Source organism: Natrix helvetica (assembly GCF_964273705.1).
Source record: "Natrix helvetica genome assembly, chromosome: 3".
Classification (NCBI taxonomy): Eukaryota; Metazoa; Chordata; class Lepidosauria; order Squamata; family Natricidae; genus Natrix; species Natrix helvetica.
The window spans coordinates 83,993,763-84,021,588 of NC_138549.1; the positions used below are offsets into that span (position 1 = coordinate 83,993,763).

The 27,826-nt window shown below is 39.3% G+C and overlaps 1 protein-coding gene across 1 annotated transcript; it reads right to left on the reverse strand.

The window, feature by feature from the left end:
* Positions 1-756: 756 nt before the first annotated feature.
* GCLM (glutamate-cysteine ligase modifier subunit) lies at positions 757-13,545 on the reverse strand. Its single transcript, XM_081946454.1, has 7 exons — positions 13,076-13,545; positions 6,675-6,740; positions 5,394-5,478; positions 4,487-4,543; positions 3,400-3,602; positions 3,201-3,315; positions 757-2,336 (listed from the first exon to the last, which is right to left on the reverse strand). Exons 1-7 carry the CDS (start codon positions 13,199-13,201, stop codon positions 2,164-2,166), a joined length of 825 nt encoding a protein of 274 aa, XP_081802580.1. The 5' UTR covers positions 13,202-13,545; the 3' UTR covers positions 757-2,163.
* Between the last annotated feature and the right edge of the window lie 14,281 nt (positions 13,546-27,826).

Consider the following 27,826-nt stretch of genomic DNA (forward strand, 5'->3'; position numbering starts at 1 on the left):
TTAAAAATTTGGATTTTTATTCCCTTGCAAGTGCATCTCTCTCTATATATATACTTTTCTTGGTTCTGAAATAATTCTAAATCATGTGTCAAGAAATGGTTATAGAGTTTTTACTAATAATGTCAATAGATTTTTAAAGGAAAATCTTACTTCAAAAAGAAATCCTTTTTGCACTGCTGGAAAAAGCTTAAGGAGATTTAGAAACTATCAGCTACCGGTATGTCCTGAATGTCAAATGGAAACTTCATAGCTATTTCAAAGTTAATTTTAAATTAAACAATGTACAGTAGTTATTTTATCTATTCCATGAGATTTAACTCTGCCTGGAAAAAGATCCCTTCTTTCCAAAATCCTGCCAGGAACATGTTCTGCTTTCACTATTACAGTGCATTGCATTTTTTAAAACAAAAAACTTTAAAAACAGATTACAAAGATAGTAATAATAATTTTAAAAACTATATTTTATGTGAAAGTTTCAGCACACAGACCTTATGAAAACTAGTGGAGAATTAGATAAATAAAATCTCCCCAACTATCTCCCCAAACTCATTAAGATTCAAACAGTTATCTGCATTAAATAGATAGATTTATTTTAATCCATAATAACTGCAAACTAATAAAACATTCATTCATTACAGAAATTTAACATCTGACAAACTACAGAAAACAGCTGCTTCCTACTGTTCAATGAACTTTATATTCCAACCCAAATTTTGCAAAAACAATAGTTCTTTTGTATATTAACTTTTTTATCTCTCTCTCTCTCTCTCTCTCTCTGTGTGTGTGTGTGTGTGTGTATAATTAATTTAAAGCAGCACATCAAAATTTACTCCAGAATGTTGTCAGATAAATTTTATTACAGTGATGTACTCAGTTTTTAAGGACTCCTCCCAACTAACCTGAAACATGGCCTCATGGCATTAAAATTCACTAACACCTCAATGAGTTCAATAGAACCTAGTTCCTGGTAAAGGCTGAAATTTGAATTAAGAATGCTTTTTCATGCTTAATATATTGTGGAATCCAAACACCACCACTTGCTAAATCATCTAATGCAAAATTATTTTAATATAAAGTATAAGAAGTTTCCATGTTGTAATGGATCCAAGTATGTGAATATGGAATGAAAAACATAATAAAACGTTTAGTAAAGTTATCTATAACATTTTCATTTATAAATTAAAAGCTTAAAATCCAGATAAAGTTTGCATCTCTTACATAACTTTCATATGTGCATTAATAACACAGAAATATCCATTAAAATGGCAAAAATGTACATTGTTGAACTACTGAAATCTCAATAAGCAAACCTCTTTAGAGATAATCTGAATTAAAATATTCATTTAACTGCAGCAGTTTTCTAATTAAATTAAGTGCTTAAGAGCATTGAATCAATTTCTTTTGAAAACCCCACAAAAGTAACTTATCTTCACCTCTGGTCGTTTTTAAAAATTCCTAAAAATGTCTGAGAAGCTACACTCAGTGCAATGCTGAAATTTATATATACAACTTTTTATCTTTTTCAAAATATAAGTATGTTTTAACTTCAGCAAAACCAATTTTCAAAAAGTTAGTTCTACTCCTCACTGGAGCCATATAATTCTGAGTTAAAAAAATCTTCTGAACATATGCCAAAAGAAAAATACAACAAACATAACAAAAATTGTGCATGGCTAGTCAAACTCTGGTAAGATGTTTGAGGCGTAGTGAACTGAATATAAATTCATGACTCTATTAAATATTTCACATATTTTTAGCACTTGTAAAGTCACCTTATTCCACCAAAATGTGGTTTATTTAGTTTTCTATCAGCCCAGCGGCCATAAACTATACCAAGTCAATTATGCCTTACAAATAAAAATACTTCAATCAAAATATAGCTAGCTAGATTTTGAATTTATATTAGTCATTAAAATATTCTAAAGATTACATACAATATCCCTAGATTAGTAAATTTTAATGAAAAACAATATTATATAGGTGAGCCAACTGTTCTCAACACAGATCACCATATAGTATGTGAAATTGAAAGAATGGGCTCAAGAGTACCATCCCATATGCAATCTGAGTTTTATGATAACTTTGTCAATTAAAAAACAACTACTAGGTTCAATATAAAGTAGAGATAGGTCTCTCCAAAGTATCCAGTTTTCAAGATCAGAGTTAAGGTGATGGGATCCTTTTAGCTTGCAAGATGTAGCCCTTGGATTTGATAATCCCTCTGCTTTTAACAATGACCGAATACCGCAGAAGCCAGAGGGGAGTCCATTCATGCCCCTGGCAATCTGGGAGGCTTTCCTGAAGAGCTTCCTGGAAACCTTTTTCACAAAGCAGTTCTAAGAGTTGAACAGATTATAAGAATAGTATTTTAATATATGCGCTACCAGTATTATGTGATAAAACAAGTGTATAGCCCCAAACACACTTCATAACACATTGGGTAGTCCTTGACTCACAATCTTTAGTGACCCTCAGAAGTTACAATGGCACTGAAAAAGTGACTTTCACGCTTACGAATGCTGCAGCATCCCGATTAAAATTCAGATGCTTGGCAACTAGCTCATATTAATGACGGTTAAGTGATCACCTTTTGCGAACTTTTGATAAGCAAAGTTAATGGGGAAGTCAAATTCGCTTATCAACTATGTTATTAACGACTTCAGTGGATCACTTAATAACTGTGGCAAAAAAGGTCATAAAATGGGACAAAGCTCACTTAACTGTTTCACCTACCAGCAGAAATGTTGGTCTCTATTGTCAAGGACTATCTATATTTTAAGTGTTTAAAATTAATATCATTTCCCCCACCCCCAAATTAGGGCAGAATTCTTGGTAATACAGAGCTGATATTTTCAAGATGCTACAGCTTCATCTGAGACTCCTAAGATTGGAATTCTGTAATTGAAAATAACCAGATCACCGGAGGCATTGCTGGGGCTTTTCAATATTAAAATCCTCTTCTCTCTTCTCTATTCATCATAAATATCATCTCATGTAATATATTATATTTCATTTAGTGGATTGATATTTTGCCACCATCCCGCTCAAATAATTTTTCAAAGGTTTTCCAGGCCTTGTTTTCATCCTATCAACCCACAGTCGAAGGGCTTTAGAAAGTCTTTAAAGTCTTCAGGTTCATTAACAGAATTGTTCTTGTTTATTCTAACAAGGCAATCCTCAGATTCTTAAGATGACATTACCTTTTGGGTCGTTATGAGTTAACAGCTGAATGTCAAATTCTTTTGCGAATAAAGTCAGATCTGGTGGCATTACACAACAGGAAGCAAGATTCACTTGGTTACTACTTGGTTTCACCTAAAATAAATGAAACATTCAATATGTAATAACAGTTTGTGCTTTAAAAGGAGTTGAATTCACAATGAGCAGCTTGTTTCTTACCTGTGCCCACCTGAACAGCTGTTCTAGCAATGTTTTATCTAGATCAGAAGTCCCTATGGCAACAATCTTTTTGTTCTGGACTAAATTTTCAAGCTCTGTCCAGTAGGGTTGTAAATATTCTAAAGAAAAATTAATTCCATCTTCAGTGGCAGGGGGAGAAATGATCACAGAATCTAACTGGTCAACACCAAGAGCTGAACATGCTGAAAATAAATAAAACAAAAGCATTAATCAAGGAACAATTTTATATATACTTTTAAAAAGCAGAAACAACTTATCTGTAATTCATGTATTCAGTCTGTTACATTTATTTTATATCACATTCAGTATGGTCTGGAGGGCGAACAAAATGACCTGGAGCTCTTCAAATATAATTCACTCACAAATCAATAATATTTGCATGTTCCTTCAGCATTCATACATACACAGCATTTTGACAGCTGTAAGAGATATGTCATAAAATATACGGTAAAGTGATTTAGCTTGCAGATGCCACCATAGGCCTGTGAATCTGCAGATCTTCAGAACTGTAAAGATCCAGCAAAATCATTTAACTTGCAATGAAGTATCTATACAATGAGGAGAGAAATATACTGAAGTATAGGAAAAAACCTCTATATTTTATAAATAGGCTTTGAAATTCAGCTGTTAAAAAAAGTTACTTTCAAAGCTAACTGAAAAGTTAACATGTCACCTATATCTTCCCTTATATACTTCTCTTTCTATATCCATGCTTTTTTTCTCAGTAGCCCCAAACAATTTTAGCATGTTATAAGAAAAATAAAAGCCTAATTATTGTCAAGGGACACAGGAGACTTCTAATTTGTTTTGCAAGTTACCATAAGTGCGCTTGAATTTACAAAGTCACTGTTTCCTTTAGTGACACAAGCTTGCATTTACTTCTCTAGAACAAAAGGACAATGTTTGCTTTTTGTGAGCTGTAGTTCATAGACAGAAAGGACATGAAAGTCTTTTTAAAAAAACAACACCTTGAGATAAATCTGTCACCTGTTTTAGTAATAAAAGCATTTTTAAAAACATATTAAGTATAACTGGGCTGTCACTCAAATTTAGATTTTGAACTTACTCATATTGACTGCTTCTCTGATTGATGAGGAGTTTGATCTAGTGACAAAGAGTTTTGCTGAAAATGAAAAGGCGATCGTTAACAAGGACGGCAAGCAAAATGCAAGATCGTAATTTCTGACTAAATATAAAAGCTGTATTGAGGGATATATTTTCAGTGGCATATTACAGTTTTTGTAAAAGAAGAAAAGTATTCCTGGTATCTTCAGTGAAAGGTAGACAAAAAGTTTTGAATCCAACCACATCCAAAGATATTTGGTTCCATTGCACTTACCATTAGATATTTTTTCTAATCTTCTTTGTACCTGTTCGTTTCTCCAAATTCTTCTCAAAGTGTGGGGCTCAGAACTACTACTTCTCACAGTTCAAAAATTATATTTCTATTGCCACAGTCTAGAATTGTATTTGTCTTTCTGGCTGTTGTTTCATGTATTCAGCTTTTAATTTATTACAATTCCAAGATCCTTTTTCCATTTATTGTTCCCATCTGGAAGTCCCCCATTCTACACCTATCCCTAATTTCAGTTTCCTTTTCATAGTGTCTGTTATTTTTTCCCTATTTTTATATTATTTTCGGCCTACTAATAGGACCTATCAAAATCAATCATTTATTTATTTTATCACATTTTGAAACGCCCATTTCCCTCACAGAGACACTCTGGATGGCTGAATAATATTCAGTTGTGATGACTTGCATAGGCTAACCTTTGATTTAATGTTGTATATAGAAATGCCACTAGTATGTAGGCACATTATTAGACATAACTATATTAAATAGAACTCCAATTCACCAAATGAATGTTCATTTCAATCCCACATTTTGATGCTCTGTAACCAAGGAGTTTACAAGTAACGTGAGTAAAGATTATTCACATTTCTGCAACATTAAGCACAAAACTGATTTTTACCTGAAACTTTCAATTCTTCTCTTTCTTCAGAATTAATCTTTTCTACTGCTTGTGGGAGAGTACAGTCAATAATGTCTGGAATTTCCTGAAATAAATATTTAAATATTATTTTTATCCTGAAATAATCATGAGCAGCTTTCCTCTTGGGGCAGCTAAGCATTTCTAATACGCTGTCAGCTGCAAAAAGCACAATGACACTTTAAAATATATTTTCACTCTAGGTTCAGTTTTTATAAAACCAAGTGGATATCTAAGATAAAAATTATGACTCCCCTTGGTCTAAGGTTATCCCCCTGATCCAGAGGGGCTAACCTCCAATTTGATTATGCTTTTATGTGAAACTGGCATTACTAGTCAGGAAAAGCAAGACATTGTATCTTGATATGCATCGCATTTACAAGTCATATGTTCATTCTCAGCTCCAAGACAGGCGTACCGTACTGTAAATGGGCAGCAATTTCCTTTTCCAATAATTCAGCTTCAAAGTACTTTCTACAGATCTGTGTTGCTGGTTTTTTTTTTTAATGAACACAAAGAGATCTTGGAAGGCCCTAAAATCCATTTACAAGTTTGCTTTTTTAAAATGAGGATAGGGTGGGATACCAACAGATTGGCAAAACAGAGCCCACAGAAACGAAATAATCTCACGTGTACATATGGATGCTGCAAATAATCTATAACTTCCCCATTAACTAGAAATTTTAATTTTCCAAAGTTACAAAATCTCGTCAGATTTTGATAATTTTGCAGCTTCTTTAGTATATCTGTAAAACTACCAGAATCTATTAAGATTTAACCTTCTATTTACATTTCATCGTGTAAATCTTGACTAGTAGTAGTAACAATTCAAAACTGATTGTTACACCACAGCTGTTTTTTTTTAAAAAAAAACAAATTCTTCTATTTCCAGTGAGTGAAATATTATTTATTTAAATAATAATTGTTTTGTAATTTATTTTGTTCTTATTTTATTAGTAGCAATATTTCTACTGAGTTTGTAAGAAGCATATTTATAGAAGTCAACAATCCCTAAATGTTTTAAATTGATTTTACTGTTTTATTTATTAGCTCTTATGTTAATTTTTAGGTTTCATTTTTATATTATTCCGACTTGTTTGTTTTAACATTTTCTGTTCCTAATATTCTTTTCGGTTATCTTTTTATTTAATCTTACCTGTCTGGCCTAAAGCTCTTTATTTGTTTTGTAATTTCTTTGTACTGGTTAATATTTATAATAAAGACTGGTGGTAATGATTAAAGAAATATGAAAGGATCACTTACCTGCATCAGATCAGGGCCAATTTTTGAATTCCATTCATTTAAAGTTTTCTGAATGCAATCCCGCAGCTGTAAATAACATTCCAATATTAACATTTGGTTTCTGTTATTCGATGTAAAAAATAAATTAAACAAAAAACAGTGTAAAAATAACTTTCCAGTATTCATATATTCCTTCTGCCCACATATTTAGGCGTATGAATTATGTATATCATAACTTACATAGCATAATCAACAAGAGCAAGCAGTAGATGGTACATTTCTAAACTGTTATTCATAGGTTTTATTAATAAAATGGATATATTCCCTTTAGTGCCAAATGGGGGCAGCACTTAGCAAAATGAGTAATCATAAAACAGGTATGGTACTTGCTTACTATTTGATGGGTAATCACTTGGGAATACCAGGGCTCTGGGCTTAACAAAGGAATCCGCTCTTGGCAAAAGCAAGGGCAATTCACTTAGGTAATGTTGTCAAGAAAATGGCATGAAATACACCTATGAAATTACAAGAGGCTGAACTTGATTGGAGACTTAGTAAAGGGAGCAGATAAACAGTGCATTTGGGGAACTACGTTCTAAATCAAAGATAGAACGCTGCTTTCTAGAATACTCTTCCATTGTTATCTCCAAGAAGTGTCATCAACATTAAGCCCATCCTTGTGAACTTCCTGGAATATCTGGTTAATTATGGATGTCACAGTATAACTAGACTAAATTGGCCATCAGATTGATCTATTACCATTCTACTTACATTTCTAAAGTCTCCATCAAATCGAGGAGTTTATCAAAAGACAAACAACTAGGGAACTGGAATTATTTGATCTCTTCTTCACTATAATACTGGAGAAACTGTAGAAGCAGAAACTTCTACAGAAACTTGTGAATCATGATTAACCACAATGTATGTCAGAACTTACCTATTAAGTATGCATTCATGCTTAAAAATATAATATCTTAATCTCATTAGTCAGTCACAGTAGTTGGCTTATCTTTCTAGATCCCACCAAACTACACCCCCCACCCCCGCAAACTGCGGAGTATCTGAAGACAAGTTCAAGTTTATTTATTATAGCTAAAGCTATTTATTCTCTTCTCAGCTGACAAGACACAGGCCAAAATGAATTGTGATGTCTCTTTTTAAAAGAGGAGAAGACCTATCACTTATCTCACTACTAATTGTTGTCAAAGAATAGTTCATGGGTGTCATAAATACATCCAATGCCAGCTGCACTGGTTGCCAGTTGCTTCTATTCAAAGTGCTAATTTTAACCTTTAAAACCCTTCATGGCATGCAACAGGGTTCCCTGGTTACACCAGCCTGCCCCACTAAATCTGGCAAAAAAGGTATAATGCAGGTACTATTGGCCAGGGACCTTCATTTAATGGGTTCCAGGAGACCTGCCTCTTCTGCTGTGGTGCCCCGCCTATGGGATATTCTTCCCTCCAAAATGAGAATAGCTCTTTTACAGTATTCCCCAAAGCCCTCAAGTCTTCACTATGTTGTCAGGCCGGTGTGTGTGTGTGTGTGTGTGTGTGTGTGTATCACAGATGACTAGGGACCAGGGGTGGAATTCTGGTATTCACTTCCCTTCTCTACCGGTTCACAAAGGTGAACACGTTCGCATGTGCCACCTCCGTGCATGCGCACAGACTTCCATGCCTAAAAGAAAGGCCCTAAATGGGATGCTGCAAAGCCAGGGCGGGCGGGCGGGACTACCCGCGATTTCCGCTACCAGTTGGGGTGAACTGGTCCAAACCGGTAGAATACCATCTCTGCTAGGGACCTACTGAGATGGCTCCCTTGTTGAGGTGTTTTATCATCTCTTTCCTATGGGTTGTATTTTCACTTTTTAATGCGTTTTTTTTAATATTGCAATTTTTTGTTTTTATTTCTTGTTCTTATTAATTCTTACTTGCTGCCCAGAGTTCCCAATGATGAGATAGGCAGCTATATTATTTGATACATAGATAGATAAATACATAAATAAAAATCCTAAGCTTCAAATTGGTAAATTGACAAGAAGAAGAACGTATTTTAGACAGCACTTTTGTCTATTATTTAATGTTGGCACTTTGGGCTTGGTAGGTTCCTTTAATAGGAAACTAATAAATAGTACTTAAAGCCACGTGTGGTTGGAGGCTGTTCCTCTTTGTTTTTATTTTATTTATTCCCCACATTTCTATACCACCTATCTCACCTAAGTGTCTCTTTGATTGTCGGTTCCTACCAAGATTCAACTACATTATAAATAAATAATAAATAAATAACACCTCTGGACTTTTGAGTTGTATCTCATGTGTCCTCCCTTGTTTTAACTGGCTCTAATGCTGTTTGTTTATCAACCTTACACAGCTGACCACTTTACAATGTGGCTCCAATCTAACCATTCTGCATTGGCTTATAAAGTCTCTAAATAGTAATGTGCATTAATACCCACAGAATTCAATGTGTTCATGGATAGTTCTCCTATCTGTTGAAAATACTTCCAGTTTGGACTAGTGATTTTTCAAAATATTGAACTTGGGAGAATCTTCCATTCACACAGTTATCTATTGAGAAGCTTCAACATGTTAAAACAATTCCAGGATTACACTCAGCTTTTGAAGAGTTGGACAAAGCATCTAGCATATATTACTAGCTTGCGTGAACTGAAAGAACATACCCAAAAAAGAAACATACCCAAAGACTGCATATGCAGGCCAAGATTAGAATACTGGCAAGTCTCAAAGATATTGTCTAAGAAATGAAAGACCTCGCTTGCATTAGCGACACAGCCAATGAACAATAATGATCTGTATGACATGGTTGTAAGCAGAAAGCTACTGCCCTCCAAAACACTACTGCCTGTCCACCGTTGGCAAAAGACCATAGGGATAGGCCAGAAGGCTATTGGGAAAATGTTCTGTGGACAGATAAGGCTAAGATAGTAATTTTTTTTGCCTTGAAGGTAAAATGTTAAGATTCGTCAAAAGGTAAATATTACATTCCAGCATAAGAACCAATCTTTGAAACATGGTAATGGCAATATCATGGTTTGCTGCCTCTGGACCAGGATACCTTGCTATCACTAACAGAACTAGGAATTTGGAATTGTATTAGCAAATTCCACAGAAAAATGCCAGGGTATCTATCTGAAACTCAAGAGAGAGTGGCTCATGTAAGAAGATAATGGCCCAAAACACACAGATCATAAAACCAAAGAGATTAAAGCAGAAGAAAATCAATGTTTTGGAAAGACCAAATCAAAGTCCTGAGCTTAATCCGATATGTAAAAGAAGGAAAGAAGCTCATGTAAGGAACTTTTCTAAAACCTCTGAGTTCATGCTGTTCTACAAAGAGGAATAGGCTAAAATTTCTCCAAGCCAATGTGCAGGACTGATTAAAATAGATCAGAAATGTTTAGTTGCAGTTATTGCTTGCCAAAAGGGACATACCAGTTACTGAAAACAAAATTCATACATTTCCCATGCAGGTAATATAGCTCTGGATCATTTTTCTAAATAAATAAATAAATGTACAAGTACAATGGTTTTAAGACATTTAATTGAATTCTCTTTAACTAGTTTTAGGATTTGCATGGAAAGCAGACTGCATTTAAGGTCATATTTATGCAGAAATATTGAAAAAGCAAAAGGGTTCACAAACCTTTATGATATTATAAAATAAGAATTTTAAAATTTCCTTGATTAGTAAGCCAAACTTTAATTAATGAGTTTTAAACCCTGGACCAAAGGAAGTTTGCAGTCAATATAAGATACTTGAACATAGTTGATCAAGTAACTGATCCAATTTTGTTTGCAGTTTTTGTTCTTAACTATAACATGCCATATTTAGGTAATTTAAAAAAACACGAAGTGTCTCAAGTGTTAACATCTCATAGTAGGTCATACTTCCACATATGGCCTGGGGTTAGAATGTGATTTCCTGCTTTAATTATATCAGGATTCCATCGTGCAATTACAACCAGGGTGAGGCAGATACATGCTGCAACAAAACTATTACACAGTTCAACCTGCACTCATTTTATATTAAGCTAGAAGTATATTAGAACATTTTTAAATGAAAAATAAAACAGAAAAAAATATTTTTGCAGGTGTTATTTTGAGTATCACAATCTAACCCAGGTTTTAAAAGAAAGGCAGAGAACTGTGTTTCATCCTCATCCTTATTATTATCATTATTATACAATGGACCATGATACTAGGAGTTATCTTTGGCAATGTTTATAGAGCCCCAGATTAAGGCAGATTTAAAAAAAAAATTTCATTATAATTGTTGATCAAATTTTTGTCTGTTCACATTCCTGGCTTGAAATATAAAATTCAAAATCAACAATTGGGCCCTTGCATGTTCCATAACACACCACTATTTCTGTGGCTGGATGAAAATACTCTTTTACCTTCTTTTCCTGAAGGTGTTTCCCTTTACCAGAAATACCTTGAAGGCACCTTTGTAGCCTTGTTTCATGGGCAGGAAGCACTGCCCAAATTTTACTAGAACTTTTACCTCAGTTATGGAACATTGTTGACTTTGTGGACTCTATTTTGCCGGTGTACAAAAGCACCGCCTAATAATAGAAATTTTCCATTTATCACAAACTCAATCAAACACTGAGACCACCACAATTAAGATTCATCAGGTTATATAACATGTATTTCTTAAAGTTAAAAAAACTACCCTACACACCATTTGTAGTAGGTATGTTGTGTATGTGTACAGTATGATATATAACCTACGACAGGACAAACCAAAAAGAGGAAACAAAGGAATGAAACTATGTTCTCCCAATGAGAATAAGTTATATGTTTCCTCATGCAGCCAAAATTTATATCTCAAGAATAATGGGTTGGTTGCACTTCTGAAGCTATCCCTACGATAGCTTCTACGATTAACATGCTACAACTCTCCGTCCCCATGTATCCTGCAGCAGTGCCAAAAGCCAAGCCTCTGTATTTCTTTTAACAATAGTACAGCAACATTTAAGTATTTATTTATAATCTCAAATATCTGAGAACATTTGTCACTAGCAGGAGCAGCAAAAGAGCTTCAAGTGGAGGCTGCAATATGGACTACTCCACTATGTTTTAACAAGAGGTTCAATTTTTATCTCTTGTGACCTGAACAGGGATAAACTATTTTTAATTACACCCCATGCAATCAGTTTTACAACCATACAATGGATAAATACTGTTAAGAAGTTTAGTACTACTGTACTCCTACTATATTCCCTACTATTGTTATATTTTTTTATGCCACTGTTTATGTCCACAAACACTCATGTCTATGTACAGACAAGTACACACTCCCAGAGTCCTGTAATTTAGTATAACACTTTATGAACCTGGACTCTATTCTTCAAATATTTATGCCATAATAAATGTTAATCTTTGTGGTACCCGAGTTTTAATTTCAATCCATTCAAGGTTTTGGCCTTGAATTATTCTAACCGATACCACAGTCAGACCTTTGGAAAGTTTGTATACGTCTATTACACAACCAAGACAACATAAATATAAATATAATCTGTATACAGTATATTTCATTCATCATTTGAATGATGGATTTTGGTATTTTTTTTAAAAAAAATCATTCATATCCCCGCTTTTTAAGCGTTTTAGGCTTTACAGCCATTTTTCAGCTTGTTTCTTACCTTTGAACTCTACCTGACTGTCCGTACAAAAAATTTAGTGTCATAGTTAAGTCCAGAGTTCTTTCCATTACGACTTTTGATAGGGAAGGCCCAGCAAAAATACCGTATATTACAAAGCAGCGTTTTATATAGATGGCTTGCCAGATCAGGCTTAAGAGACTCAGTTAGCTCGTTTTGCAGTTAGCGGGAGGAGCAAACCTGTGGAAATTAAGTTTAGCTAATTTAAATTAATTTAAGTTAATTGATTTAAAGTTAGTTGGAGATTAAGATCTATTGAGCTTCAAACTTCTTTTATCTCGCTGTTTTATTTGTTTCAGTGCTTCCAATTTAAGTAAATCAAAGTACGGTAACCATTGCTATACATTCTGGGACTCCAAACCACATTATTATTATTATTATTATTATTATTATTATTATTATTATTATTATTATTATTATTATTATTATTATTATTATTATTATTATTATTATTATTATTATTATTATTAATCAACATCAATATTATTATTAATATTGTTATTATTATTATTATCAGTGAAGTCGGTCACAACACGAGGTTTGATTTTTGCCGTAGATCCATCCGCATTCAACCGAAGCTCGGGGGGGGGGGGGGAAGCCCAAAATACAGGCGAATGTCATTCAGCGCAACCCGGAGTCCACCTTCGTCCATCGTCTCGTCGGGAAAGCATCACGGGACGCCCCATTCGCCCCCGTCCCCCACATACACCCCCCATTTCTTCTTTAAGCTCACCTCCTCGCTGGGGGTGGCCGGACATTTCTTCCGCAAGCGGCCCCAGTTGAGCAGGTTGCCGGTTTGCAGGTTGAGGGTGCGCGCTTGTCTCAGCAAGACGGCCGCCCGGCCGCTCTCGGTCCCCATGCCGGGAGGAGTCCCGGGTATCGGGCTTCCAAATCTTCTCTCTTTCGGCGAGGACGAGCCGCTGTCCCGCCGGGCTCAGTCGGGAAGTATATAAGCGCACGCGAGTCGTTTCCTCGGAGGGTGGGGAGCGGATGACTAAGCAGATAAAAGCGCTCGGTCACCCTCCCAACCCCCAATCACATGGCTTGCGGACAATAGGGGCAGGTGGCCGGGCAGGTCAAAGGAAAGAAGCGGAGGCGGCCGCAGTAGCAGCAATAGTGGCGCTCCGGGCAGCGGAGAAGGCGCGCTACCGGGAAGAGCCTCAAGCGCCCAGCGGCTAGGCTTAGCTCCTCCCAAGAGAAAGCGCAGCTCCACCGCCGAGCCCGACGTCTCGCTGTCGGCGCATGCCTGAACATCCCGAGCATGTGCCGTAGTTGCAACGGGTCCTCGCCGCTTTCCGGGAGATGGAAAGAGCGTTGAGTAGCGCCCTCTGCCGGTTGCCGGAGGCATTTCCACCTCTTCACCACCCACACTCGTATTGTACACACAGGTAGTACTCGGCTTACACTTCATTTAGTGACTGTTCAACCAGAGGTGGTATTCAGCAGGCTGTGACCAGTTCTGGAGAACCCGTAGTGGGAATTTTGAGTAATTCAGACTCGGAGAATTGGTAAATGCCCCTTTGACTGGCCCCACCCCCATCTATTCTCTGCCTCCCGAGTCCCAGCTGACAGAGGAAATGGGGATTTTACAGTATCCTTCACCTGCCACACCCACCAAGCCCCACCACGCCCATGCTGCATTCACCCCAATCCCCCATAGTCACATGATCAAAATTCAGACAATGGCAACTGGTTCACCTTGATGATGGTTGCAATGTTGTGGGGGCCATGCGTTCAGCTTCCGCAACCTTCTGACAAGCAAAGTCAGCAAGGGAGCCAGGTTGATCAATGGTTCGCGTAACTGTGGTAAATTCACAACAGATGTTTCACTTAGCAACGTAAATTTGGGGCTCAATTGTGGTCGTAACTCGAGGAGTACCTGTACTTACTTCAGTTTCAGTGACGTGCGGTGAGGTTTATGGCTGGTGAGGCTGGTGACGTCATCAGGAAGGTGGGGAATGGGACCATGTGTGCTGGAGCCTGAGGCTGCTTCAGCCTCAAGCACACGTGATCCCATTCCCCGCCTTCCTGAGCGCGCTTCGCCGGCTCGCGTTCCGCGATCCCCAACAGCAGCTGCTTTTCTGTGCGTCTGGCGTTTAGGACATCCGGCTATCTACCTAAACGCCAGACACACAGAAAAGGATCGCGGAGCGCTTTGCCGGCGGAGCGCGCTCAGGAAGGTGGGGAATGGGATTGTGATCCCATTCCCCGCCTTCCTGAGCGCGCTTTGCCGGCTCGCGTTCTGCAATCCCCAACAGCAGCTGCTTTTCTGTGCGTCTGGCGTTTAGGACATCCGGCTATCTACCTAAACGCCAGACGCACAGAAAAGCACTGAAAAGCACTTTGCCTCCTAGCCACTTCGTCTTGATGACATCGCCGACGTCGCTGCTGGGCGCGGCCGGACTGAGGTAACCAGAGTGGCGCCGAGGGGTCTGGGCGGACGAAAGAGCGAGCAATGGAGAATCAGGCAGCCTGATCCTCGGTTGCTCGTCCGCCGGACTGCCTCGGCGCCACTCTCGCTACCTCCGTCCATCCGCGCATGGCAGCTGCGGCGACGTCATCAAGCCTCTGCCACTTCTGGACGTCTATTGCAGTCGCGAGGAGCGCGCAAAGTACAGCGGAGGCAGGAAGGTTATTGGCACTTCCGAGAACCCTCCTGCCTCCGCCGGTTGCCCAGCTGGCACCGCCCCGCGCGCGCTCCTCCTCCTCCCTCCTCTTCCTCTTATATATATATGAAACTCCCTTGTGGATATTATTATTATATATTATTATTTCATGATGAGAGGTGAGGCTCTGCCTCCTCTGCCTCCAATGACCGCACGTCCCTGTTCAGTTTTAAGTCTGAGGGTGCCTTGCATTGGGGCGCTCTGGAGGGACCTGTGACGATTTGCCACAGGCAAATCGCGGCAGCCAACTTGCCGTGGGATATCTCACTTCCGGATAGGAGTTACACTAATATCAAAGAAATGGTGGAATAGAATCATTAAAGAAAGAATGCCAAAGGAGGGAGAAAATAAAACGTGAATGACAAAAATTAAAAAATATTTTTATTTATTTTAAATAAATTGAATTGTTCAATTGTCCTGCGGCAAGTTTTTCCATGGTGCGTTAAGTGTGGTGAGTTGTCTCTTGGCGAATTGGCGGTTGTGAGTTGGGCACAGTGAGTTGGTTGCAGCAAATTGTCCCATTCCCCTCTGGAGATCAGTTATGCTTGGCTTCTATTTAAGCAACCTTTTTCATCCCTAATCTTCTATTCGGTTCCACTTCTTTCTGTTCCAGTATGTAAACCTAGAACAGAAATGACAACCGCAAGAAGAAAAAAACTTTTGGCACCCTTTAAATGTTCTTCCATTCTCATTTCATTACTTATTTATTTATATTACACCTTTATTGTTTTTATAAATAATTCAACTCGGCGAACATGCCTAATGCTCCTTTCTCCTCCTATTTTCGATGTGCTATTTGTATAGTTTCCTCATCTCTCATAATCAATGAGAATGTGAGAATCTTAATTCACTCATTTCTTAGCAATTATTTGTGCTGTTTATCTGATCAAGAACCTGGAGGAAACTGCTTTTACCTAACGCTGCATCCATCCCACGTATTAATGGGAGTTTTTTTTTTTTTTTGCTTTGCAGCAATATAGTACTCTATATATGGTATTACCAATATTGGAAAGACAGGAGATGATCAAAGTCCCTGCTTCTAACTTTTGTTCCTGCTTAGATTACACAACAATCTTAGATTCAGATACTCCTGTATCTCATGAACTTTCAGAACAGTTTCTTAATTTGTTTACTGTAAAGATCAAATCATTGCTGAGTGTTTTTATTTCTCAGCCTTTTTGGAAAATAAGTTCTAAATAATTACAGAGTTACCAACAATTTTAAGTCATTATTATTTCATTCACAGACTATGTAGTTTGTATTGCTCTGTAACCAGGAATACAGTATATCAGCAGGGCTGACATGGTGCTGTTAATTCCTATTGCTAGCTCTCAGCAGTTCTGAAATTTACTTGGGAATGGAAAGGACTAATTGAAATGGTTGCCTGTTGCATCTCTGAATGATGTAGTGCCCTGTCCTTCTTCCAACAGATTCTGTTGGGTAAAAGGATTACTAACTATATTATTGCTCAGATTTTCCATTTCAATAACTGCAGTTCAATAACTGCATGAGTTATTGTTCCAATTGACAGAACTATATCCTTGTTTTAATATGTTAAAAATGTGATTAGGTAGCAGAACTTTAAGCAATGCTCTTTAAATTGATTATATTTTATGGGAATTTAAGAAGTAAAAACACCTTGCCTGAACATAGAATTTTCCCTACCTCTTTATTTTCATTTTTTCCCCTCTCACAACCAAGTTTTTTAAAAAGAAAAAAATAAATCTCAAAAAAACATGTCTCGCGGGGTATATATACCAATTAATCCAAAGCCAAAACCACTGCCTGATTATCTAATCATTAGCCTTCTGTTATATCATTTGTAAAACTGGCACAGAAAGATCCAAGATTGTAATTTCTTCATATACTCACTTTCTACTCAAAAGTAATTACTGTTGAGTACAGCAGGGTTTATTCTCAACCAGATTAATACGATATTGCAGTTTGGATTGCTATAATAAAAATTATCATTTAATATAATAAACACAGCTGCAAGAATGGGATCAATTATATAACAGCCTGCATGAAATTAAAACTGAAATATTTCTGATACTTGGATTATGTAATCCCCCTTTTGTGTGAATTTGCTACAAAGAATGCATTCTGAAGTTTGGAATTTGCTGCTTCAGGCTTTTATTTCTCACTGTCTATTGGTCTCCAATAATGGTTAACAAAATCTTGGCTGCTTCCCAGAGTGCTGCAGTAAAAATGGAGTGAATATATTAAGAGCACAAGGTGGGAGGATAACATCTCATTCTAATGATATACCAACTAGGTGTTATTTAATATTACTATGTCATTTAAAAATGAAGGAACATAAAAGTTATTTGGTGAACATGTAATAGTTTTCTACGCATATTAAAGCAAGATGGAAAACTTTTGTGTGGCCAGGAGACATGATTTCTAGACCATTTTCATCCCAGTGGTGTAAACTTATAGGGGAATTGCAGTGATGTGATGATGTAATCAAAGGGAGTAGAGGTTTTTTTCTCAATCTCATTTTGTGGTTGGCTTTTACAAATGTGGAAAGGTGGACTTCCGGTTCCGGCGGCTACGGCGACGGGCAACTTCCTTGCCCACTCCCGCTCCCCGGTGGGCTTCCCCCGCTTCTGGGGGGGCACAGGACGCCCCGGAGAGGCGTCCTGCCGAAGGAGCGGCTTGCGGAGGACCCTGGCATCGGCGGCGGCTGGTGGGGGCTTCTCCGCTTTGCTCCAGGCATCGAGGAGCAGTCTCGGAGGGCGCACGTGCGTCTCGCTACAGGCTGATCGGACGATGCAAAATTGAACGAAGCAGCGGCGGTGTGGTGAGATGCTTCCTCTCCTCATTCCCTTTCTTTTGAACTGATGGACTTCTCAGCAATCCTAAAGTTAAACTCTCGGATTTTCTTGGAGGTGCGGCTGGAGGGAGGGGGATTTCCCCCCCCCCTTGGACAAGCGGCTTGAGAAAATTTTGCTTTCGCCCCCAGGGGAAGGAGGAGGGGGGAGAGCCAACCAATGATGCCCCACCCCTGTAAAAGTGTTTTTCACTGGATTTAGCTCCAGGAATTATTGATGACCTGAGAACTTTGTGAACTTTTTAAAACTTTACTATGCCTCTGAGCCCAAAGCTGGCAGGGCAAGATGGCACACTTCCGTTGTCTTCATGAACTGTGAAACCTGACTCCACCTTTAAAATTCAGGCTTCCGGTCTTTGTCTCCGTGTCACCCAGAAGACTCTCTTGTGGATTGTTATTTCTTGAACTTCCTGGGGGGAAAATTCCTCTTTATTGCTAGACTGACTAAAGGAACTCCCATCTGCTTGGATCTTCTGCCTCCTGGACTCATCTGTCTGCTCTACTTCTCCAGCTGTCCATTCTCTACACTGATTGATTTCTCTACTTTATAAACTATGTCTCCAAAAAGACCACCCCCTGGAAAACCTGGCTTTGCGACTTCTGCACCGACATCTGCAACATCCAGCCCTGCCACACAGTCAAAGATTACAGAACTGTTGCAACCTAAGAGTACAGAGATGGATTTGCAACAAATGCTCCAGCAACTTATACAGGGCCAGGAAGAAATTAAGAAACAGTTAAAGGAAATGAAGGAAGAAATTAAAGAGAATCAAGTCCAAATTTATAAGAATTCACAGAGACTGGACCTTGTGGAGGGTGGGGTGGCGGAGGCGAGGGGGGGGGTAGAAGCATTGCAGAAGGGAAACAAAGAGCTTGATATCCATCAAATGAAAACAGAGTTTGAGAGAATGTCCTTTTATCTTAGATTTCAAAATGTTATAGAAGCGGATGGGGAAAATATAAGGGACATTATGACTAATATTTTAGCTGAATACATACATAAAGATAAACAACAGATGGAATGGGAGATAGATCTGGTCTATAGAGTGAATTCAGCATATGCCAGAACACACAATGTACCCAGGGAGGTCCATATTAAATTCCTTAGGAAAAGCACAAGAGACGAAATCCTGGGTGTACAAAGGGGGCAAGCATTGACATATCACGACAGGGAGATAACCATCTTGAAGCAGATCCCCAAAAAAGTTAGGGAGAAAAGGAAAAATTATTCGCAACTGGCAAATAAATTATACCAGAAGGGGGTGTGGTTTAGATGGTTGATGCAAGCAATGAAAGGAGCAGCGAGGGCGGGCGGTGGCTGCAGGCGGCAAGGCTTGAGCGGGGTGAAAGGGACTGGTGCCGGTGGAGGAAGTAATGCTACGCCGCGGTCCCCTTAATGTTCATTCAGGAAGGCGGAGGACGAGACCACGTGGTCTGCACACGTGGTCTGCACACGTCGTCCCATTCCCCGCCTTCCTGATGACGTCACCAGTCTCCCCAGCCATAACCCTCACCGCACGTCACTGATATTTAGATGTACTTAATGAGTTTGGAGGGAGGGGGCGTCTGCCACACTTGCAACTGCCAAAATTTGTACACCATTCCACCTACCCTTTTCCCTATAAATGTTTAAAAAAAACAATAAAATTCTTTGAAAAAAAAACAACAAATGTGGAAAGGTATATCAAAGCTTCCCAAATAAGAACAGCTGAGAAGGAAGTGGAGCAAATGAGCTTTGGAAGTCGCCTGCATCTCACCAATTTTTCCTCCCTGCATTTGAAGTTTTATACTGGTGTGTTAATATATGTGATCAATTGCATGTTAAAAGCATATGGATACTATGGCCCCTAATAATATAAGTGATTTTAGGACCTGAGATGTCAAACAGAAATTTGCTGTTAATAATATTAATAATGTGACTTGTGACAGTTCCTGGAAGCAAAATAGAAGAGAAAGAACTAGAGAAGGTAAGCCAAAGGTACTTTTTCAAAAGGCAACTAGATTTTCTGGTTTTTCTTTGAAGACATGAAGAACTGAAGAAGCTTCTTGGATGAGAAGTGAAATGTCTTCAAAGAAAAACCAGACAGTCCAGTTGCCTCTTGAAAAAGCACCTTTGGGACAACCATGACCTCCTAGATGACTGAGAATCTCCATAGAAATTTAGAGAAAGTAACAAAATACAAAAACCTGCAGATAGAAGTAGAACAACTGTGGAAGAAGAAAGCAAAGATAGTACCAACAATACAGTAATAGGCACCTTGAGCACAATCCCAAAAGAAGTGGAGCACCACTTGAACACCATAAGCATTGCAAAATCACCATCAGTCAACTGCAAAAGGCAGTTTTACTTGGAACAGCTTACATCCTGTGACGATACCTTCAACATATCCACATTTGCCTATCCCAGATCCTTGGGAATGACTTGATAGGTGGACAAAAATGCCAAATCCAGTCTGAACATCTGGCTGACTATCCAATGACTATCCATAATAATAATGTCAGGGTTTTTTGTTGTTATTGTCCAAATTTTATTGATTTTAAAAGTTTTACAGGGAAAAGGGGATTAAAAGGTTATAGAACATTTTGACAGCTACATCGTGCGGGGGAGAGAAGCCCCCCCAGGTCTCGCAACTTTTACAAAAAAAATAGAAAATTATCAACATTTACATAGATATTAGCAGTTTTAAGTTTAACACAAAATCATCAGTATATTTCAATCATTTTGTTTTTTATCACTTCCATAAAGGTACATTGTAACAACATTTGCAATAATGTTTCAAATAACTTGTGATCTGAGTCTTCTAGTTGTCGCATCCTCCCCCCCCCTCCACTGGCAGAGCCTCAGCCCCTCCCTCCTTTGTTTCTTGTGTAACATCCCCCATGTCACCTAAGAGAGCACTGTATTTTTTAGTGAAAGCCTCTGCTTCCACAACTGTATTGATTCTAATTCTACTGCCCCCCCCCCTGAAAATCAACATGCCTCTGGTAACAGCCACCTAAACCAAATCCCATTATTGTATACTTTTTTTGCTAAGAAGGAATAATTCCTTCTCTTATCTCTTACTTTCTTTGGGATCTGTTTAAGAATGGTTATTTCTTTATCCTTATATTTTAATGGTCCTCCCCTTTGAACTCCTAGAACCTCATCTCTTGTGCTTTTTCTAAGAAATTTAACATGAACTTCCCTTGGAACATTGTGTGTTCTTGCATAGGCTGAATTAATCCTATAGATCAGGTCAATATCCCACCAAAGCTGTTGTTTGTCTCTGTTAATATATTCTGCTAACATTGTGGTCATAATCTCCTTAAGATCTTCATTCTCCACTTCTGGTAAGTTTTGAAACCTAAGGAAAAAAGACATCCTTTCAAATTCTATTTTTATCACATGATTCTCAAATTCTACATTCCCCCTTTGGATTGTCTTCAGGTCATCTCTCATCCCAACCGCACCTTCCTCCAGTTCACCTATCCTCTGTTCATTTCGTGTAGTTTGTTGTTTCGTCTCTCTGAGCTGATCATTTAAGTCCTGCAGTTGTTTTTTCATTTCGTCCTGTCCCTTTAAGATGGATTGAAGCATCTGATGAATGGACAAATCCTTTGAACTCTCTTCAGGAGCTTTAGGTTGTAAAAAAGATCCCAATTGTGACTGGTAAGCAATGGGGCTGGACGTAGAAGATGTCGGGGTCGATGAGGCCTTTCCAGGCGGTAACTTCTTTGGACCCATCATGAGGCTCGGAGATAGTTATTGTTCTGTACAGAGAAATGGTGTCTGTGGGAAAGCACAGCCAGTAGGGATCACCAGACAGGCAAGTCCAAAGGAGAATAAATAGTCTAATACAAAACTAGAGCAGATAGGTGGATCAAAATATTCCAAATCCAGGGGAAAAACGTATTTGAAAAGGCTCCTGGAGGTCTCTGGGGTGGAAATTAGTTCAAAGCCATGTTTTTCAAGGGAGGAGTCTCACTCACAAGGACAAAGAAGAAGGAGGAAGTTGGCCATATTGGCTCAGCCAGTACAGGTGGTCAGGAAACAACAAAATCAAAGTTCCCATGCATAGTTTAGAGAAGAATCAGTTCAACCATCCTTTCTCTCGCAGTTGTGGTAAAAAAAGAAAAAAGAAAATCCCCCCCCCCATTATTTAAGGGAAGTGAAAGTAAATTTTAAACTTTCTTTCCCATACAAGGGAGAGATTTTCCAAGTGCTGCTTTTCCAAGGGGGGTGGAAATTTCCCCCCCTCCGATCTTAACTCCTCCAAGGGTTGAAACAAAGTCCCAAAAAAACCTGCAGATCAGTCAATAGAGTAAAAAACAGTAAAAGACCTGAGGAGACCCCTCACCTCACCGCACTTCAGCTGTTTCATTCAGATTGATCATTTCCTTCCAGGCTGCATTCGGCAAAGCGCGCAGTGGCATTCCGTGTGCTCCCTACGCTTTCCGGCTCCTGGGGCAAAGCTGGAGACCCCCCCCCCACGGCCGCTGCCACTCCAGGGGGTCCCAGCAAGCCACCCCTGCGGCAGGGCGCCCTTCCAAGGCACCCTGTGCTCCCCCTAGGATTCAGGGGAGCCCACCGAAACAGCGAGAAGGCGGACGCATGCGACCGTTGCCTTTGGCTGCCGGAAGTCGTCTCAATAATGTCGGTTTTAAAGAGGTTGTAATGTAAATAAACAATAGAAAATCACCACAGTCTTTAGAATCTTAATATTCCAATAAACACTAGCAAATCAAATCAAGAGCAACAATATCATACCATTGTTAGTTGGGAAAGGCCATGCAGTATCTGATTCAGTGGTGAAATTCAAATTTTATTACTACTGGTTCTTTAGGCGTGGCTTGGTGGGCGTAGCAGGGGAAGGATACTGCAAAATCTCCATTCTCACCCCACTCTGGGGCCAGCCAGAGGTGGTATTTGCCGGTTCTCCGAACTATTCAAAATTTCCACTATTGGTTCTCCAGAACCTGTCAGAACTTGCTGAATTTCACCCCGATCTGATTCCATTAAAAGACAAAATACAAATGTTACATGGCATCTGAAATCACTAAGATGGAATTTCAGATTTTTTTTGGATTCTATCACTAAGATGAGAACTAGTTAGGTGTAGTGGTTAAGGCACAAGGCTAGAAATGGAAAGACTTAAGTTTTAGTTCCCCTTTAGACACAAAGCCAACTTTGGGCTAGTGATTTTCTCTTAGATCTAGGAAGGAAGCAGTAGCAAACCTCTTCTAAAAGACTTATTTATGGTAGTTATCAGGAGTATAACTGTAAGACATGCACATGTGCACCCGTGCGCCAGCGGTGGGTTCCTGCCAGTTCTAACTTCTTCTATAGAAGAGATTCCACAAATCTACAGTGCCGTTTAGAACCGGTTCCAGCTCCCTCCCTCCCCTCTCCCCGTCCACACATCATCAAGATGAAGAGCAAGAGGAGGAGCTCTGGGAGTTGAAGTCCACAAGTCTTAAAGCTGTCAAGTTTGAACACCCCTGAGGTTTTTTTTCCTAAAGGGTTAGGGGTGCAAGGGTCTTGTAGCTTGACAGCTTTAAGACTTGCACACTTCAATGCCAGAGTTCCTGAGCCAACATGACTGGAGGAGGAATTCTGGGAGTTGAAGTCCACAAGTCTTAAAGCTGCCAAGTTTGAACACCTCTGGGGTATTTTTTTCTAAAGGGTTAGGGGTGCAAGGGTCTTGTAACTTGACAGCTTTTAAGACTTGCGTGCTTCAAATGCTAGAGTTTCTGAGCCAACATTTTGGTTGCTAAGCAAGAGCATTGTTAACTGAATTTCACCACATTTTACAAGTTGGCCACGCTCACCCAGTCACATGGCTGGCAAGCCACTCCCACCTGGTCACATGGCTGGCAAGCCACTCCCACCCAGACACATGGCTGGCAAGCCACTCCCACAAAGCAGGCCACACCTACAGAAGAGGTTCTAAAAATGTTTGAAACCCACCACTGAGTCATGCGCACACGCACATTTACATTACCACCACCATCATCAGAAAGACCTCTTCCAGTAGCCACACATCTAAATCAAGAGGCAAGTCCACTCAAATAACTAAAATATTTCAATTCAGCTGCTTGGTAAAGAATCAGAAAAATCAATGCTGTAATATTTATGCATACATGTTATAGGTGGGTTCCACTGACAGATCTATAGGATCTTCTTTCCTTAGAATCTGAGTAATATATAGTGGTGTAAGCATTTTTATTTTATTAAATGGATACTTGCTTCCTATTTGTACAATCACAAAGTAGTTCGCAACAATACTATAAAGCAATCTATCTACATTAATTCCTGGGTAAAAAAGTGCATTTTAAATAGTCCTTTAAAAATACCTAAAATACTCTACAATTGTATCCTACATGGTATGAACTTAGCAGCATAGCGCAACTTGTGATTTCCTCACAATCAAGTGTTTTATTTGCCAAGACTTTTGGCCTTCATGCAACAAACAATGGGTTGAATAGCAACGATTGTGATTTGACACACAACTACTTCTATTCTAAAAGCAGAGATTTGATACTGTTTTCACAAGCTTAGCTCTTGTCTGAGTAACCAAAGGAACTCATAACCCATTTGCAATAGTGCAGCAAAAATGAACACCTAAAATAGATACACCAATGTTCTCATCAAGGACCAACTCATCTGAAAAATTGAATTATTATAGAAAGCCCCTGCTAAGATCTGTCTTATGATATGATTCCCAGGGATTGAGTTACCAGGTAGGGAGGGAGTGGCCTAGAAACCAGGAGACTGAGTTCTATCAGTTTGGAGATCTAGATCCCTGATCTTCCACTGAAGGATAATTATGACTTTATTGAGATGGGCTAATATCGGAAAAGCTGCAGTAAGCCAGATAGTGATAGGAGTAGTAGGTAATATATTTAGTATATTACCTACTCCTGCTGTAATTGAATATGGCTTTCTCCTTCAAAAATTAAAGAAAGGTTAGCAGAATTAAGTAAAAGACGTTGCTTGTCAAAAACTATATTTTTATTTTTAATCTTTGCTTCAAGTCTGAAACCTGTTTACTGATCGAAAAACACTATTTTTCTTAATTTTTTAAAGAAAAGAAAACTTGCTTAGATGACTAGCCTTTTTTTTTTATTGAAGATGATACTCTTAACTTTCACTCTCTGTGATATATTCTTAGCTTATTCCAAGAATATATCAATTCTACAATATCAAATACTGCCCCAGCCTCACTTTTGTCCGGCTTTCTTTACAGTTTGAAAAACAGAAAATGTGCAGCTGATGAAGGAAAGCAGAAATGTCCATATGTGTGTGCTGATTTAAGATAATGGATATTATGGCTGTAAGCCATACCAAATTCTTGCTATGGGGAAAGGATAACTAACACTGAAAGAGAATTAATGCTTAACAGTTAATATTTCATAGAGTATGCACTGTGCTTTTAGAGTGAAAACCTTTACAGAGCAAATATCCTTTCACAGTAAAAATCCCAAAATATATACCGTATTTATCGGCGTATAACACGCACAGGCGTATAACACGCACCTTCATTTTAAGAGGGAAATTTCAGGAAAAAAATTTAAATTTCAAATAAAGAACTTTGAAGCAAAATAAGGGTAGCTCAGAACTTTTTTTTATTAACTTTTAGTCGGGAGTCCGGGGAGAGGAGAGACGGCTCATCCATTCTCTCCTCCTCTCACCCACACCCCGCTGTCTAAAGCGCTTCCTTTCGCCCGCCCGAGCTCTTCTGCAGGCGAAAGAAAGCATTTTAGTCAGGTGTCGGGGAGAGGAGAGACGGCTCATCCATTCTCTCCTCCTCTCGCCCACACCCCGCTGAGTAGCGCTCCGTGATCCTTTTCTGTGCATCTGGCGTTTAGATAGATAGCCGGATGTTTTAAACGCCAGGCGCACAGAAAAGCAGCTGCTGTTGGGGCGAAGCGCTCCGCGATCCTTTTCTGTGTGCCTGGCGTTTAGATAGATAGCCGGATGTTTTAAACGCCAGGCGCACAGAAAAGCAGCTGCTGTTGGGGCGAAGCGCTCCGCGATCCTTTTCTGTGCGCCTGGCGTTTAGATAGATAGCCGGATGTTTTAAACGCCAGGCGCACAGAAAAGCAGCTGCTGTTGGGGCGAAGCGCTCCGCGATCCTTTTCTGTGCGTCTGGCGTTTAGATAGATAGCCAGATGTTTTAAACGCCAGGCGCACAGAAAAGCAGCTGCTGTTGAGGCGAAGCGCTCCGTGATCCTTTTCTGTGCGCCTGGCGTTTAGATAGATAGCCGGATGTTTTAAACGCCAGGTGCACAGAAAAGCAGCTGCTGTTGGGGCGAAGCGCTCCGCGATCCTTTTCTGTGCGCCTGGCGTTTAGATAGATAGCCGGATGTTTTAAACGCCAGGCGCACAGAAAAGCAGCTGCTTTTGGGGCGAAGCGCTCCGCGATCCTTTTCTGTGCACCTGGCATATATCGCCTGGCGTATATCGGCGTATAACACGCATACATCATTTGCCCCCTATTTTTCGGGGGGGAAAGTGCGTGTTATATGCCGATAAATACGGTAATCAAATCCCGAAAACAGTATTTACTACCTAATGATTTAAATTGTATTTAATTTCTTTTATCTTTTACTAAAACTCTTGTGTGTTTGACTGCTTGTAACCATCAATTGGACACAATACTGTGTCATATAGGGCAATAATTTTTGAACAAAGGTTACCTCAAATGGACTAACTTACAGAATGTCAGGGCTCATTACTCCCGTGGAAGTGAAATATAGGACAGTTCTGGTCACACTGGATGCAATCAGTCTCGGTCACATAGTCGTCATTTTCAACATTGCCTGACATTCCCACAAGCCAATGTGGACACCTGGCAGGAAGTGTAAATCAATCATGATTCCTAATGCTCCCTGACAAGATCTCAGAAGCAAAGCTGACAGACAGCATTGGCAGTGGGGAAGCTAGCAAGGAATGTTGCAAGTTTGCTCGGATTAGTCTCCCCCTTCCTACTTTTTCTGTGCTTGTGCTGTGCTAGCGATTGGCACAGTCTCCATGTCCATGCTCCGTCCTGATCTTTGCTGCAGATCAGAGGCGCTATTCAGACGGTTCTTACTAGTTTGGACGAACCGGTAGTGGTGGCTGCTGGAGGCTCCGCCCAGCCACCCTGATATAGTGTGCGAACTTCTGTGCATGCGCACAAGGCAGGTGCAGAAGGTGGCGAGTGCACTCACATTTGCAAACCGGTAACAAAGGTAAGTGAATCCCACCACTGCTGCAGATCCATGTGTCTTCCCTGATTCACATGCGGCACCTTTTGCCCACATCTATTGCACTGGCAGAGTACTAGCAAACTACTAAATTTCTGAGGCTAAGTGCTGCTATCAACTGAAATTAAAGTTAGCTATGTGCAGGGCCGGATTTTCCTATAGGCTAACTAGGCTTCAGCCTAGGGCCTCAAGATCAAGAGGGGCCTTTTATTTTTATTTATTATCCACGCCACATTTTTTATAAAAGTTAGTACCAATTACAACATGTTTCATTTAATATATTGATATATCTCACAGTAATGATGTATTTTATTATCTCTCATGTAATTTACAAACTTAAAAATGGGAGATGAAAGGGCCCCATAAGTGGAATAGCCTAGGGCCTCTTTTCAACTAAATCCGGCCCTGGCTATGTGCTATCACAAGCTCAGATTTTAAAAAAAGAGCAATACTTAAAAGTTTATCCAAAAATAGACACATGTAATATGATTTAACACCCAGCTCCTACAAGCACTGTGTGTTGGGTGCTGTATCCTGGTCTCAACATTTCCTGTAAATAGAGATGGGAGCTTTCCAAGGAACATAACTAAAAGGAGAGTTGCTTCACTTGTGTTAATATGTTTTGGGCAGCACTTCTTGCAATACTTTTCACTAATCTATTGATTATTATAATATACTGTGAGTGAATGTGTGGCTGGCTGCCACACGGTGACCTCGTCTGCTTTGAGTGTGGACCCTTGCAAAGGTGAGCCGGAGC

What these genes read in the sequence shown, in the direction of transcription:
- GCLM (XM_081946454.1), bottom strand. Translation starts at nt 13,201, where the DNA reads ATGGGGACCGAGAGCGGCCGGGCGGCCGTCTTGCTGAGACAAGCGCGC. An exon ending in TTGGCCCTGATCTGATGCAG is followed by an intron (nt 5,479 to 6,674) that starts GTAAGTGATCCT and finishes TATTTATTTCAG; the next exon opens with GAAATTCCAGACATTATTGA. An exon ending in AGCTGTTCAGGTGGGCACAG is followed by an intron (nt 3,316 to 3,399) that starts GTAAGAAACAAG and finishes CATTTATTTTAG; the next exon opens with GTGAAACCAAGTAGTAACCA.